The sequence below is a fragment of the Macaca nemestrina genome, chromosome 10, assembly GCF_043159975.1.
Source record: "Macaca nemestrina isolate mMacNem1 chromosome 10, mMacNem.hap1, whole genome shotgun sequence".
NCBI classification, from domain to species: Eukaryota; Metazoa; Chordata; class Mammalia; order Primates; family Cercopithecidae; genus Macaca; species Macaca nemestrina.
Window position 1 is genome coordinate 112,615,955 of NC_092134.1, and position 17,361 is coordinate 112,633,315.

At 36.6% G+C, this 17,361-nt stretch overlaps 1 protein-coding gene across 4 annotated transcripts in view; it reads right to left on the reverse strand.

The window, feature by feature from the left end:
• LOC105492188 (fatty acyl-CoA reductase 2) overlaps positions 1 to 17,361 on the reverse strand; it is a 205,778-nt gene that overhangs the window by 2,872 nt on the left and 185,545 nt on the right. For all 4 annotated transcript variants that reach the window (XM_071071965.1, XM_071071964.1, XM_071071963.1 and 1 more), the window contains exons 6-11: positions 17,288 to 17,332; positions 15,864 to 15,982; positions 15,043 to 15,110; positions 9,615 to 9,786; positions 4,693 to 4,822; positions 6 to 133 (exon numbers count right to left, since the gene is read on the reverse strand). In XM_071071965.1, coding sequence (XP_070928066.1) covers positions 6 to 133; positions 4,693 to 4,822; positions 9,615 to 9,786; positions 15,043 to 15,110; positions 15,864 to 15,982; positions 17,288 to 17,332 — 662 coding nt within the window. The remainder of the gene's footprint in view (positions 1 to 5; positions 134 to 4,692; positions 4,823 to 9,614; positions 9,787 to 15,042; positions 15,111 to 15,863; positions 15,983 to 17,287; positions 17,333 to 17,361) is intronic.

Below are 17,361 nucleotides of genomic sequence, written 5' to 3' on the forward strand. Positions count from 1 at the left end.
CTTACCTTTTTAAGTGTTGCTTTGCTTCTGGAATCCCAGCCATATCCTCTTTCAATAAGTATTTTTTAACTCCCAAAACATAATTTTCAATGTATTCCAACCAGTTCAACTGGCGCACATCAAAGTTGAATACCTGAGAGGCAAGAGAGATTATAGGTGGCCTGAATTGCAGTGCTGGACAGTCACTTTGTCCAGTTGAGGTTTCTTCTACATAGATGAGTGACCTTCAATTTGGGAGACATAGGTTGAACCTCTCCAAAGGAGAGATTATTTGAGTCATTATTTCAAAGGTGCTGATAATATGGATTACTATTTACATAGGAATATTTAAACATGGATCGAACACAAACACTTCACATTTCTTGTGAGGGAGATTTAAAGGAAATGGTATTACATAGTCTGGCGAAAGCTTATGGTTGGTTTGGTATATATTTCAGCTAACCGCGGAGTAATTATTTTTAAAAGTGATGGAATAATATGTTAGTGACCAAAACATAAATGATGCAACGTTCCCTTTCCTCTTAAATTCTGGTGTTACCCGCTATCCTACCATCCTTTCCTAGAACATTACCACTTCATTATGCAGATTACACTTTGGTAAGCAAAGCCTTAAGGAATAAGTTACCATAATTTATATTTAAGAAGAGAGTAGTAGTGAAAGTGAAAAGGAGTGATCACAACATGGGGGAGGAGTAGGGAAGAAGGAGAAGGAAGAGATCTGTTTAGGGAGAGAAATTTTGCCACGTAGAAGATAGATATAGAGAGTGACAATAAAGAAAAAGGATTAAAAATTTTAAGGTATCTTTGAGGAAGAGAAAAGACAGACACTTGCATGACCAAAAATATATTCTTTTTTTTGGTTTGTTACGAAAAAGCTGGAGTAAAGATTTGAATTGCATTCCATAGATTTTATTTTTTGTGTACTTTCTTTGAAAATGACGCTGGGCTGACACAGGATCATGAGGTGGCCCAGATTTATATGGTTTACAAATGGAGATAGGATGAGTTCGGAAGAGAAACCTGATAGGTCGTTCTTGAGCCATCCAGGGATCTTTTCAAAATCTCCATATAAAGGGCTTAACTGGAAAAAGAAAGGGAGGAAATGATCTTCAAATATATTAGAAAAAATAGTTTTGATTGAATATGAAGAATTTAGGGCACTAAAACCTGTTAGTAGAAAGACTGTCAAGAAGATTCTGGTATCATCTCTGGAAATATTTCAAGTATTAGGTATTCTTGGAGAGTTTGGTATGACCCTGTTATCAAATAACAGATTGCATCAGTGAGTGGATTTGGTTCAATAGGGTTTTATTTGGTGTATTTGGAGAGAATGGCCTGGAAAAATGGACTTGTGCTAGCCATTTAAAAAGTCTAATATTTATAAATCTTAGCAAGGGGAGGGTTTGTTTAAGGTGCCTTTGTCCTTCCAACTGGGTACTCTTCTCTCTCTTTGGACATACAGCACTCTCAGATCACTTTTTATATTAATCCCTGGAGATTAAAAAAAACAAAAAAAGCCTATCTTTAGTGGAGAGTTTCTCGTTACTCTTAACTTACTGAACTTCTGGTGAGGCCTCACTAGGAAGGATTTTAATAGCTAAAAAGTCTTAATCCAAATAAATGATGTTCCTAGAATAACAAGAATGATGTTCCTTTGAATGGCACAAAGTAGACATTCAATAAATACTTGCTGAATACATTAATGAATTATAGAATTTTGGTCAAATTAATTTAAATATTAATTTTGAAAGCCAAAATTGTTTCTTTTTTGTTATACAACACTTTCTTCTATTTAGTCTGTATATAAGGTTTACATGAGGATGACCAAAGTAAACTCTTAGTTTGATCAGGGCTTAGATGGTACCAAATAAAAGGCATACATTATCAAAACCAAAAAGCCAGTCACCACTAAAGATCAAGTTAGTTAACTTTAAAACGGCTTCACCATTTTCTGAGAATCTCTTGGGTTTAATTCATAAATTGCATCTTTCTTCCAGAGTCTATATTTAGCTCTGTTTCTCTTTAGGAAATATTACATTTCTTAAGAATGTAATTGAATGTGACATCTTAAAGATTTAGTAGTTCTCTAGGGCTTCTTGATTCTTTCTCCTTTATATGCAAATTAAATGTTATATATTAATCACAGAAAACCATCTTAGAACTCGGAGGGAAGTAACTAAATATTATTAACCCTATTTAACATTCTGAGCATTCAGTAAACATTTAATAATGAGCCCTTTGCTGATTCATTGTCCATATTGCTTTTGGTTTATCCTGTCAACTTGCATGGAGAAACATGACAAGAAATAACTTTTTAAAAGTCATAAATGGGCTGGGCGTGGTGGCTCATGCCTGTAATCCCAGCACTTTGGGAGGTCAAGGCAGGCAGATCACCTGAGGTCAGGAGTTCAAGACTGGCCTGACCAATATCTTGAAACCCCATCTGTACTAAAAATACAAAAATCAGCCGGGCATGGTGGCGGGCCCCTGTAGTCCCAGCTACTTGGGAGGTTGAGACAGGAGATGCGCTTGAACCCGGGCGGCGGAGGTTGCAGTGAGCCGAGATCTCGCCACTGCACTCCAACCTGGGCAACAGAGCAAGACACTGTCTCAAAAAAAATAATAATAAATAAAAAGTCATAAATGTATTTACTTTGCTTTGATAACTTTTTTTTTATTTCTCTTCATTCTTCCTTTTGAACAATGAGTCCCAGGAAACTATATTTTCCTTTTCACTTTGCTACCAGAAAGCTCAAGAACAAATTCACTGCTTAAATTAACTACAGCAACTTAATAGGATCTTGTAGATTATGTATGGACATCCTCTTTTTAAATTTTTAGCTGTGACTTCATATTCTGATTCATATTTCCTTGGTTTTGCATTTTTTTATTTCTATTTTGTTCTTTCATTATGTGTATTTTTTGCAAGATACCTCAAACCTTTGTGAGATTTAGAGTATTAACAAAGAGAGCAGATGAGATTAGTGAGTTCCAGAGTGCTTCAAAGACTTATCCAAAAGATGAATTGCTTTTTGAAAGAAATTCCATTATCACTTTGATTGGATATGGTTTTTATAGCATCATTAATATTGCTTAGTCATTCATATAAGCAGAGACTTTTATTTTTATACTGTTTAACATTTCTAAGTTTGATTTCAGAGTGGCCCTGTTCAGAATCTTGATTCCATATGGCAATTCAAACTGAATTTTGAGCCACACCAGAATTTGGTAATTACATTTAGTACTATTACTTTTGCTAAGATATTTTTGAGAGCATATGTTAAATCCACTGAAGCTTTGATTCTTTTTCACAAAATTTTGAAAGGTTAAAATAGTAAAATGTCAGAAATGAACCTAGGCTCATTACCTTTTGAGTTATTTAGGCAGGAAAATTCCATGGAGAAAATACATAAGGATAAGCCTACAGAGAGTTTAAAGCTAAATTTTAAAAGAACTTACAATAGCTTGAATTTATTTGTTTTTGATTTATAAACTGGCTTAATCATCATTCATTTCAAACACTAGTGCTAGAAGAATTTTGTCTATGTGTGGTGTGTAAACATTTCTGAATAACTATTTCATATCACTTTGAGAGGTAGCAATGATTTCAGATAAAATATCCCTCTAAATCTTGCCTTTTTTGGCCTAATATAGTATTTATTATATTTGACATGGATAATGCTTAGGAAATAATTCTAGGGCTTGGATTTGAATCATGCTCAATAAGTTTGATAGGTAGAAGTGAAACCCTTAGCTGGCAAGCAAGGTCAGTTAGCCATCTGATATTTACTCCCCAGTGTGACTTGGTTTCTTCTACATGCTGTCAGGTACAAAATAAAAGATACATTTTAGAAAATTGTTTCTTAGTGGGAAATGTCAATCAATATGGAGTGAAAGCCTTAAAATTGAGTTAAAAACTTTACCAATTGCATACAGAGATGTTCAGGGGATATATGACTGAGAAAAAGGCTAGGAACATGTATAATGTACAAAAGATTTCTCTGTGTGTGAATTTCAGAATATGCAAAGATTTTAGGACTTATCCTTTGTGACTGCCAAGAAATTAAATAAGTGGTGCTAATGCTAACGAATTAAGCTGAAGGCCTGTCTTGAGAAATAAAAGTCTGAACTGTTGTAGAGAAATCCTATAGGGAGGAAGATCAATGATGCAGCACTGCTGGAGGGAGGGCTGAGATGAGGCAGAATGCATAGGTGTAGGGATTCGCTTTAACAAGGTACGGAAGGAACTGTAGCTGGGAGAGGCAGAACAACTTTGATTGGACAAGAATAGTGGATGATAGAGCTTATCAGCAATCAAATCACTTTTTCATTGAAGTCATATGCCGTGGCAGATAAGGGAAGAACACAGTCACCCAGAGGTATTGAGGGTTTGTTGAAATGATAACTACCAACGAGTGACAAAACGATTGAAGTGCAGTAGATAAAACATGTCGGCAGATCAGCAGTTAAAGATTTAACCAAAGTCCAAGAACCTACGTTTCTTACTTACATTAAACTTGTTTCCTATGGTGGTGTTGATAGCATTGACCGATTTTCTTAGATAAACAAAGCAAAACAAAATCTGTGTCTATAACCAAAACGTCTTATTCATTCATTAGCTTTCCAAGTCAAATAATTCTAAATTCCAAGTGAGTAGCATTTTCCTGTTGCTTAAGTCGGTGCTATACTTACTCTCTGGTCTTCAGGACTCAGCTCAGACATCAGCATTTCTGTATTGTATGTGCTCCATTCCCAACTCCGGTTGATGAAATACTCCAACATGGAAGCAGTTCTTAAAATCTGATTCATGACCTTTGTCATCCTGAGATAACCATCAGATAGGAGTAAATATCAGCACACCACAGATAGCTGCTTCCCTGTCAGTCTACAGGGATGTATGAGAAATTATTTTTAAGAAAATACAAAAATTATCCCTGTCTTTTTCTCCCATTCCTTATTAAAATTCTTATTCTTTTTTTCTCCTTCCACATTAACTCGCTGTTCATTCAACAGAAAAAGAAAAGGGCTGAAGCTAAAGGAGCTTGTTCTGTTAGGCATTTAGTACTACCACACTCCTTTTCTAACACCTATTTCTCAAGAATAGCAAACCTATTTTTAAAGTGAGCCAACTATTCAACTTGAATGACATACTGTTTGTTTTTTTGAATTCTGATGTAGACAATTGGAAAACCTTCTCATCTTTCTTTTTGAGGCAGGGTCTTACTCTGTCACCCAGGCTGGAGCGCAGTGGGGCCCAGCTAATTTTTTATATATTTTGTAGATAGGGTTTTGCCATGTTGCCCAGGTTGGTCTTGAACTCCTGAGCTCAAGGGAACCAACTGCCCTGGCCTCCCAAAGTGTTGGGATTACAGGCATGAGCCACGGCGCCTGGCTTTATTTCTCATCTTTATTGTACATTCTTGTATTTTAAAAAATTGATAGAATCTGAGGTCTTAGTATATAACTTTTGGGCAGAAGTGTTTAACTATATCAGTGTTTGGTGAATCAAAAGCAGTTGTCAATCATAGTGGAGATTTAAAAAGAAAAAAAAAAAACTTCTTGTTGATAACCTATTCTGTGTTAGGCATGGTCCCGATACTTTTACAAAGTATCCTCTCTGCTAATTTTGATACCATGTTTGTTAGGTAAGTCTGCAGTTTTACAAATGGGCAACATGAGCTTAAGATAAAGTGTCAACGTCAAATTCCAACCCAGTTTTAACTGACCTCAAAAAACCTGAGCTGTGTAATCTCACTGCCTTGTGTCCCATTACACAAGATGAACCACACTATCCAATCTTGTGGTCAGGACTTGGACCAGATCTTCTTTGTGCACCTCCCAACTTTATAACAATTTTCAAAAAACTTTCATATACAATCTTACTTGATCCTAACAATATGGCTGTGAGATAGTCAGGATTTATATTATGTATCTCCATTTTACAGAAAGATTATGCTCAAGGTCCCATAGCTAATGCCCAACCTAGGTCTTTTAGCTACAAATCACTTTTGGCCTGTAAAGCACTTGATTTTTAGTTAACCCAGTCTTGCTAGTAGTGATTACTATAGTTGGCTCAATAATTATGATGCTATTGTGGGGATTTGCTTTTAATTTTGGTCAAAGTTAATGCCCATGTACTAATGACTCATGAGGTATTTCTCTTACTGTATCATAGGAGATTTCTTAGGCATGAGATAGACATCATTGTGCCTGATATAAGCACCATAATAGGGTTCCACTTTACTATTACTATCGAAATCTTTAGCCATTCTCCAACTCTGATGCAATTGATGTGATTTCAATACACTTATTTTAATTTCTAAAAATAATGGTTGGACATGATATCATTGGATGTACAGAACTATATCAACCTAATGATATATTTTAGAAAAAATACTTGTATTACTCTCAGATAGAGAAGGTCTTTATTGTTTGTATGAGACAGGGTCTCGCTTTGTTGCCCAGGCTGGAGTGCAGTGGCTCAGTCATGACTCACTTTAGCCTTGACCTCCTGGGTTCAAGCAATCTTCTGCCTCAGACTCCTGAGTAGCTGGGACTATAGGCATGTGCCACCATGCCTGGACAACGTTTTTAAATTTTATTCTCGTAGTGATGGGGTCTCGCTGTGTTGCCTAGTCTGGTCTTGAAGTCCTGGGCTTAAGTGATCCTCCTTCCTCAACCTCCCAAATTGCTGGGGTTACAGGTGTGAGCCACCACACCCAGCCAAGAAGGTCTCCTTAATACACAAAATGCAAAAGCTATAAAGGAAAACAATGATTCATTTTACCACATAAAAATTTAAAATATCTTTTAGGGATTATTATATTCTAAGCATTCATATTAAACTCTATAAAATAGATTATGATTACTATGCCCATTTTATAGAAGAGGAAGTTAGGATTTAGAGAGATGAAGTAATTTAGGACTCTTATGGCTAAGTTGGTGAAGCCAGGATTTAAATCCTATAAGTCTGACTCCAAACTTCATGTTCCTAAGCCCTGCATTATGTGTATCTTCACTCATATTACAAAAAGCTTTATAGTCAAAGCTAAAAAGAAACAGACCTGGAAAAAATATATGAAATATGTATTCAGACACACATGTTCCCATATATTAATAAGGACAACCTAATAGGAAAATAGGGAGCAGAAGCAGGCAACCCACAGAGGGGAAAACTTAAATGTCCAATAAACAAATGAAAGTCCAGTCCCTCCAGCAATCAGGAATGCAAATCAAAAAAACAAAAAGATGTCATTGCTTATGAGTTTGACAATTCAGAAGTTGATTTTTACAAAGTATTAATGAGGGTAAGAAATACTGTTTTGTACCCCTCGCCCAGGCACAGTGGCTCATGCCTGTAATCCCGGCACTTTGCGAGGCCGAGGTGGGTGAATTGCTTGAGGTCAGGAGTTCGAGACCAGCCTAGCCAAGATGGTGAAACCCCAACTCTGCTAAAAATACAAAAATTAGCCAGGCACGGTGGCGGGCACCTGTAATCCCAGCTACTCGGGAGGCTGAGGCAGGAGAATCGCTTGAACCCAGGAGGTAGAAGTTGCAGTGAGCCGAGATTGCACCACTGCACTCCAGCCTGAGTGACAGAGCAAGACTCCATCTCAAAAAAAAAAAAAAAAAAAAAAAGCCAGTTTTGTAGCCCTCATACACTGTTGTGGTAGTGCCCACTGACATTCTTCCTTTAGGGAGGGTCATCTGGCACTAGTCACAAAATCCGCATACCCTTTAATCCGGCAATCTCCCTCCTCAGCATCCTCTCCTGGCATAGGCACATTCTAGAAGGCACATTCTAGAAAGAGGCATGCACACTGATATCCATTGCCTCGTTGTTTGCAGTAAAAAAAAAAAAAAAAAAAAAAAAGGCAACACTGGGCAGGATGACTTAGATTTTCATGGAAAATTAGTGGAAAAAGTCGTAAAATACATACAATTGATTTATATACACACATACCCCCCTACTGCAAAGCAAACCATATATGTCCATATATGGATGTAAAAGCGTAGAAGAGTATACACAAGCACACCTGGAGAAGGAAAGGGTCTAGAAGGATTTCAACTTTTTCTGCCATGAAGATTATTGCTAAAATACATACCACACAACAAACCAACCCATTTCCCACAAATATTACTGTTTGACTTCTCACAAGATACATACAGATTTTTATTGTGTCTCTTCCTTCTGTGTTTCTCTTTTTTCCTAACTGAACTTTGTTCTTTATGCAGGCTCTCTTCCAATCCTGACATATTTTAAAACCTTTAGCATTTCTGCTTACAATATTTGGGTTTTCTTCTTTTCCTAGCTTTATTGAACGAGCCCCATACAAATATTTTCCCCATAATCACAATGTTTCCTTTTCACCTTGCTCAAGAACTGAGTTCTGAGCTCCAAATGAGGTCTCTAACAATTTACATTCACTCTACATTGGCTAAGTTTTAGCCATTTGCACTGCTAATAAAGAAGACACACACGCTGAAGAAGACTTCCTCCCTTACAAAGGGGCTAGCACAGAAGGCAGTACTGTTCATGCTTCTGATTCTTGATCACAAGAATTGCCTTAGGCAATTATAATAATGATGACTCTGACACAATAGTGTCTGAGCGAGACAGATAGAGGCTATGTCCTATGTCACACAGCTAGGTGGTGACAGCTGCCTTAGCATCAGCACACTGTGTTCCCTCTAATTTCTTCACTCATCTCTAGGTGGCAGTAAATCTGGTTCCGAATACTGACTTTGAGACTCAGCTTTCTCCACATCCTTCCTGTCACTTTCTTTGAGACTAATTCAGATTCTTTCCTTAGCTTCTGTTTCCCCTTTTGTAAAATTGGGATGATGAGGATCTCTTCTTGGGTAACTGTGACAATTAAAGTGGGATCATCATACATCAGCCTTAGTCCCACGAGTGCCACAGTAAACTCTAAGTGAGGTTGTCATCATTATTGTAGATTTAAGATGATCTACCTATTCAGAAAACCCTAGTGACAGAGTCTCAGTTGCTTTTCTTTTTGCATGAATGATTACTTGCTGAATTCATCAAGCTCTTTAACATTTACCTTCCTTTATTGTGCTGGAACAATTTTAATGTCTTTTGTGACTTCTCTCTATGACTGCTTTGTTTGTTGAAAACTTATACAGGTCGAGTATCCTGTATCTGAAATGCTTGGGCCAGAAGTGTTTTGGGTTTTGATTGTTTTCAGATTTTGGGATATTTGCATATATGTAATGAGATATCTTGGGGATGGGACCCATGTCTAAACACAAAATTCATTTCTGTTTCATACATACTTAGCCATATACACATAGCCTGAAGGTAATCTTATGTAATATTTTAAATAATTTATGCATGAAACAGTTTTGAACATTTTTTTGACTGTGACCCATCACATGAGGTACAGTGTGTGGAATTTTCCACTTGTGGCATCATATCAGCACTCAAAACATTTTTGGATTTTGGAGAATTTCAGATTTCAGATGTTCAGATTAGGTGTGTTCAATCTGTATATATGGGTAAGATTCAGTTGTCTCCTTTAATCCTCTGCTGAAGGAAGCACTGAAGATTTTGGGGCAGTGACACTTTCAAAGCCATTGACTCAGCTTCTCACCTGGGCTTCCTTCCCGTGAGCCGCAGATAACAGTCATAGATGATGGCAGGGGCCCGGTGGCTGACCGCATTCCAGTACTGGGATGTGAAGTTGTTGCTGGTAAAATTAGCATATGGTCTCCTGAAAGCTCTCTCTAATGGGATTTTTTCAAAGGTTGCCAAGACTTGGACTCCTGGGGAAAAAAGAAAGTAAGTGCTAGAGGAGAAGAGGAGAATATAAGTCCATCACAGTGGAAAGCATTTGTAATGGGGTCAAAACAATAAAGACGAAGGATTTGTTGTGTAGAGTCAAGAATCAATTTCTGAGAACAATATAAAGATTTTTATGCTGGGCAAGTGGTTATCTGCAAACTGAAACAGTGTGAATAGGTTAATAATTGGGTTCTTTATCTGAAACATTTACTGTAAAACAAATTATTGGGGAAACACTTGTCAATACAAGGAGATACTGTTCAGAAAAACGTGAATCTGCATTTAATTCTAAGGTTATCTAGTCTATTCTGAAAGCCCCACGACAGAGGCTAGAGACCTTATTTCCCTGGCTGGACCATTACTTTCAGAACCATTTAGAAAGTTTCTTAACATTTTATTTCACTCTTTAGTAAAGGTTTAAGTAAAAGATTCTAAAGATTTTCAAGGCAAGATTTCTTTGTGTTAGTTTACTTCAAATACTTCCCTGGGAATATGTTAGACTCAATTGTCCACTCTGGTATCCAGGGTTTTATTCATAATAGTATTTTTCTTTTTATATGATTACTTAGATTAAGCTTAAGAACTTTTTATGCACATTTGTGAATTCAGTAGTTCTTTCCAAAAGATATTCATTTGAATTCAATTTTATTTAATGTATGTAGGTGTTTTTTCAAAGCGTATGCCTAAGCTCATTATTCAATTATGATGACATCAGTTATTATGGTAATATGACTGTTGCCCTCCTTAAAAAAATACCAGCTGAAATCTATCTGAAAATATAAATCCTATACAAAGAAGAGTCTCCAGAATCAATTGGTTCATAGGCATTTGTTAAAACATATGTGGCATTATTAAAGCATTTGGTTCTGTGCATAACGGAAACTTATGCACAAGTTGATAGCATAAGAGATTCTGATCTCAACACTGACATTCTGATGTATATATCCATATACCTGGTCAACATTTCCATCTGGATGTGTAATAGACATTCACATCTAACAGCTCTAAAATTGGCCTCCTGATACTCCGACTACCAACCACCCCCTTCCCAATACATACACAAACTTGCTTCTTCTTCACTAATCTACTTCTAACCAAATGGTAATTCAATTTTTTTAGTAGTTCAGCCAAAAACTTTGGGGTCATCCTTGATTCTTTAACAACCCACACACAATTTAACAAAATCTATCAGCTCTCTGTTTGAAAAATACCCAGAATCATAATTTCCACCTGCTGTGTCTCTGATCCAAACCACTACTGTAGCCTGGAGTGTTGCAGTACTGTCCTAAGTGGTCTCTGCCACTACCCTTGTACTCCTAAAGTCTGACCTCCATGGCGCAGCCAGAGTGATTCTCGTAAAATGTAACTCAGAGTATATTACAGATAGTTCTCCATTCAGAGCCCTTCAGTGGAATCTCATCTCATTTAGAGTCACAGCCATGGTCTGGAAGGCCTTGCACTCTCTACATCTTCACTCTCTCTGCCCACCACTCTGACTTTATCTCCTACCATTCTCCCTCTCAGTGCTTCTGCTGCAGCCATACTGGCCTGCTTGCTGTCCTTGAATATGATTAAAGAGCTGGAGCACTTATTGGTTCTTCAACTTGGGTATTTCCTCCACATGTCCCTCCGATTTGCCCCCTCACTTCTTTCAGGTCTCTGCTAAGATGACACGTTATCAGACAGACTTTCCTTGGCCATCACATATAAAACAGCAGCCTTCACACATCACTATTTACTTCTTTAGTCGGTTTTATTTTTCTGCAATCTCTCAACCATATCTGATGTATATTTCTCTTTTCTAAGATTTAAGTACAATAACAAAATTTTGTCTATTTTGTTTCAACCTATATAGTACCTTGAAAGTGGTTGGCAGGTAATCGGTGCCCAATAAATATTTTTTGACTAAATGAATGAATAAATATCTCAGCAACATACAATTACTTTCCATTTCCTAAATCTATACCAATCCTTCCTTTAGTCATTACAAACACATTTATTTGGCATTTAACACTTGCCAGGCATTGTGGTAGGTGCTGAGGTAAAAAAAAAAAAAAATAGTAATACTTATGATATATTCCCTGTCTTTAAGGAATTGGCAATCTAGTGGGAGATGTAGACAATTTATGATTACAATATTTTGCCTGAGTATTCTGCTAGAGATCAGTACAATAGGCTCTGGTGGAAGACAAAAGAAGCTTCTAGCTCTGTCTGTGTGCCAGGAAGGGGAGGGGTGAGGCTGGGTTAGGAATGGCTTTCTGAGAAAGCTGTCCAAATGGTAATAGCAAGCATTTACTGAAATGTTCATCGTTCTAATCACTGTGGTAAGCACTTTATCTCATTAAATCCTCCCAAGAGCTCCCTGGAATAGAATGATTATTATTCTCATTGACAGATTAAAAAAAAAAAAAAAAAAAAAAAAGATCTACGAGGAGAAACTGACTGACTTTTTCAAGTTCACACAACTAGTAAGTAGCGGAGTCTACTAAATGGTAGGCACCATACCAGCATATAACATCTATGTGGGCATGGATTTCTGTTTAGTGATATATCCTTAGCCCAAGAATAGTGCCTATTTAATGAGTACTGGAATGAATGAATGAGCTATGATTTGAATCCAAGAATATTAGATCTTAGAGCCCAAGACTTTTAACCATTAAGCTACTGTCTTTCTGATCTGAAGTACAAGTAGAAACTCATGCACATGTAGAAAGTTTAATTTGGTAATTGAAAACTGCACTTCTGCATCCTCATAGGTCAAAGAAGAATTTAAATGAAAAATGCTTAATGCTTAGAGAGTAATGATAACATCAACACCATACAACTACACGTGTGGGATACAGCCAAAGTGGCATTTGAGCGACATATAAAGCCATAAATGCATGTATTAGAAAAGCTGAATATTCGTGAGCTGTATTTCTAAATTAAAGAGAAGAGGCCGGGCGCGGTGGCTCACGCCTGTAATCCCAGCACTTTGGGAGGCCGAGGCGGGCATATCACGAGGTCAGATCAAGACCATCCTGGTTAACACAGTGAAACCCCGTCTCTATGAAAAATACAAAAAAAAACTAGCCGGGCTTGGTGGCGGGCGCCTGTAGTCCTAGCTACTTGCGAGGCTGAGGCAGGAGAATGGCGTGAACCCGGTAGGCGGAGCTTGCAGTGAGCCGAGATCGCGCCACTGCACTCCAGCCTGGGCGACAGAGAGAGACTCCGTCTCAAAAAAAAAAAAGAAGAAAGAAATAATCAAAGAAAACAGGAGGAAGGGGAAAATAGAGATAAGGCAACATATCAATATGTATCAATGCAGTAGAAAACGAAGCAACATAATAAAGAATCAATAAAGCCAGAAGAAGTTGGTTCTTTGAAAAAAGAAGTAATAAACCCTTTGGAGAAGACACATAAATATTATGAATTAAAAGAGAAACATAATTACAGATACAGTTTAGGACAAAAAAATTGATATAATATGAAAAATTTTATGGGAATACGTTTTAAAACAGACAAATTCTTAGAAAAAGAGCCAAATATAATTTACTCAAACTGATTCCAGTAGAAACTGAAAGCCTGCAAAATTCTTTAACTATTGAGGCAATAAAAAATCCTCTCACAACAAAATTACAAATCCAGATAATTTATAGGTAATTTTACCAAGTTTCCAAGGAATAGATTGCTCCAATATTTACACAAACACTTTCAGAGAATAGAAAACAACAAGGGAAATATATTATCAGCAAACTGAATTAAACAGAATATATAAAAGATAACATGCTGTGACCCACTTGGGTTTATCCTAAAAATGGCAGGATAGTTTAAAATTTGAAGAGTCTCAAGAATCACCGGTTCCTAGACATTTATTAAAAGATATGTGGCATTATTAAAACATTTGGTTCTATGCATAACCAAAAGTTATGCACAGGTTGACAGCATAAGAGATTCTGATATCCCATGTTCACCGACCCAGCTGTCTATCACTCGTTGTAATGTCACCTGAGGCTATGTATGTTGAACCTCCTGTGGCATGGCTACTGCTCCTAGTAGGAAGCATTTTGATCCCTCCTAAGAACCCTGATAGGAAACACAAATGAATTTAATATGAATGCAACATCAAATTAATTAGTAATAGCTTTCAGAAATGCTGTATTAGATGGGAATCTAGAATAGAGCCTTGGCACAGGGAGAAACAATGTTGTATCAGCCAACAATGTTTGCTATAGGTTTAAGAGGAGTAGAGAAAAATACATGCATGCCAGGCATTTTTCATTCTTGGAAAAGCATTTTTCAATTCAAAGCCTATTACAAAATGAGCCACAGTGTCTAGCTGCCCTACAATAGAACTCTCAGTGCAGCACCATGGCTTACCACTGGAATGTGTAGAGGTAGTGTTACCTATGTAACAGGGAAAGAAAGTGTGCATTAGTAGGCACTAGGAAATCCTACAGAATAGCCAAACTCCCTACTTTTAACTTTCTACCATCATTAGATGTTTAAGTTGTACTCAACTCTATTTCCATGGTTTTATACATTGAACAGATCCAGTCCTTTACATTCAGACAAATCAATTATTTGTATAGTACAGGGTTTATCCATTTCACCAAGCATGAAGAATCATCTAGATGCTTATTAAAAATATAGTCTCCTCAGCACCACCCAAGACCGTGGTCCCAAGGGTTCAAGGAATCTGGGTGTCGTTTTTATTTCTCCCATAGTGATTCCCATTCACTTTTACAAATCGCTAGTGGAGTGGTTATTGCACACCTGAGAGGCAAGCTGCATAAATTAATGATCAGTATGATGGCTCAATAACAAAGGAATAACATCACCTGACTTTTCTAAATCTCATTGGTCATTGATCACGTCGCATTCTCAGTGACATATCAAGAAGGGAAGGGGTGTGTGTAGGAGCCACTGCTCCAGCAGGGAGGAGTATTTCAGTATTTTATCACTGACATTCTTTGTAACTGCCAACTTTTGCTTTGTTTCATCGTTTTTAAAATCTTTATAGCCAGTGGACCCCTTACTGCTTACAATCATGCACACGTTGCCACTGACTCCTTTCTTTGGTAACCACAGTACATTCTAGTTAACTACCACACATTTACAATATCTCATTATTTTGTGTCTTTACTTACTTTTTGTCTTTCTCCCCGTATAGGCTCTAAGCTCCATGACACACTTTGTCAATTTTTTCTCTATGCCAGATGCTAGTAATTATAGACTTACATGGCTAAAGCACTTACCCATTTTGTGCCAATTGCAGGGATTGAGGTTACCAGATGTACTGTGGTAGACTAATGTTGACTTAGGTCTGGAAAATGAAATAAAAATTAGATAAGTACAACAAAATGGAAAGCTAATGAAAGAAAAAATAAGGAAAAATAATATTTAGACAGATTGGTTTCAGTAACTCATCTGATTAAGGCAACCTATGAAAGGCTTCCATTGTTCATTCTTTCTCTGGGTTAACAAGCAAAATGGAAGAAGACTAGGAAAAGCGTGTGTGTGTGTGTGTGTGTGTGTGTGTGTGAAAGAGATGTTAAATAGGAGTGACATAGTATGGAGCACATATGTGTGAATTCACATAAGAAAAATTTAATTCTGTTTACCATTCACTAACAGACCCAAATATATGAATAACCTATTTTTTTTTCCTTTGTACCAGGAAGCTTCCCCACACACCGTGACTGAACTTTTGGCATTTACCAGAGTTCAATTAAAAAATATATTCTCTCATTTCATCAATTTCTATCTCCTTTGCCCTAAAAGAGAAAGCTGAATTTTAGACTACTGAATAGAAAGAAAAGCCTTTTGGTTATCAAGAATTTTATAGTTAAGTGATTTAAAGGTTTTATTACTTTATGGGTAGCCAAGTTCTAAACTGTATTTATAAAACAACGAAATGCATATATGATGGCATATTAGGAACTCCATAAAATATTGAAATACACACTTTCACACATTTGGGGTCTTGTACAATGAAATGTCTATATTTGGAAAAAGGGCCTAATATATTCACTCTGCCCCTCTCGAAACCTTTGAAAGCCCACTTGAGCATCCACACCTGTGAACTGCAGTATACCATCCTACAGCTAGCATGAGATTGACGACTGTATCAACTGGAATTAAGTCTGCCACTGCCTTTGGAGTAGCTTTTAAGGCCCGAAGAAACCCTTTCCCAGCCTGCATAGGAAAAAGAACATAAAATGTTAATCCAGGTCTTAAATAATAGCTGGGGCTAAAGTATGTATCATCAAACTGATTATACTAGTGCAGTACGTGAAAACAGCTAACATTGATCCACTGCTTACCAGGTTCTTATGCTAAGTCTGACTTCCTCAGTCTATCCTACCTTCCCAGCCAAGCGCATCTCCAGCATTTCCATGAACTACTAGTGTTCCTCACGTTCCTTCAGGAAATAAAATTCCTCGAATTTGTGAGAGGTTAATAAACTCAATTAACAAACACCAAGAATAAACTTTTACATCTTAAAAATTCATAAAACATGTTAAGAATTAAGGTTATACAAATTTCCCATTAACTTTCCCATTAATATTTGTTTACCATTTCCTTGATGATTTTGTTTTCTGCTAGGGTTTATTAGCTTACAAGCAATAGTAGGCACTAAAAGTTTAAGAAACATTTATTTGAAAAACATTAATTGGTGAAATTCCACCATTAATAAAATAAAACTTTTTTTTTGGCTTGGAAAAATTGCCTTATTATTTACTTTTTATTCAGCATCTTAGTTCACCTCACAGATCACTGATGTTACATAGATGCAAGAATTAGGAATTATTCATGTCAATAATTTGTTGAGTTTATGAAATTGATTCTTTGCGCTTTGCATGTTTCCAACATTGATTTGCAATGATTAGCACTTTCTTACGTTACTCAGTTCTGTTGTCTTATAACTAGCTCCCCTTCTTTCAAACATAAGAAACCAATCTAGAACATTTTAGAAAATGTAAATAAATATGCAGCTTTGCATATAATGAAACCCGCTTTGGGATCATGTTAAAATAATGATGTTCTAAGTCACTAAACGTTCACCCCAACTGAACTTTTGTAGAAGAAAGAGTTGAAGGCAGATGGGAAACAGAAAGAAAAGGGCTGCTTGAAAAATCAGACATCGGAAGGAAGATCTTTGTCACTGTTATAATTCACTGTCTCATATTCATAAGGGGGAAATACCCCCATCTTGTGGTAACTAAAGAAAAGTCCTGATGCTCAAAGACTTCAAAAATAAAACTCCTAAATAGTAACTGATAGCACATTACCTCTGTTTTTCTGATAAAAAATTCTCAAAGAATAAAATAATTTCATCCTGCCTCTATATTACAATTAGAACAATTAAAATAATGTGCCTCAATTGTTAGTAAAGTAGCATTTATATTTTTGGATCAATGAAGCTAAGTCAGCACTAAGAATTTTGTTACTCTTCCTCTACTACATTTCAGGGAGTTATTTCTTCATTGTTATACATACCGCAATAATTAGTCCATTAGGTCCATTTATATTATCAACCCAACCCTAAAAGAAAGAAGATTTCTGTTGGTTAC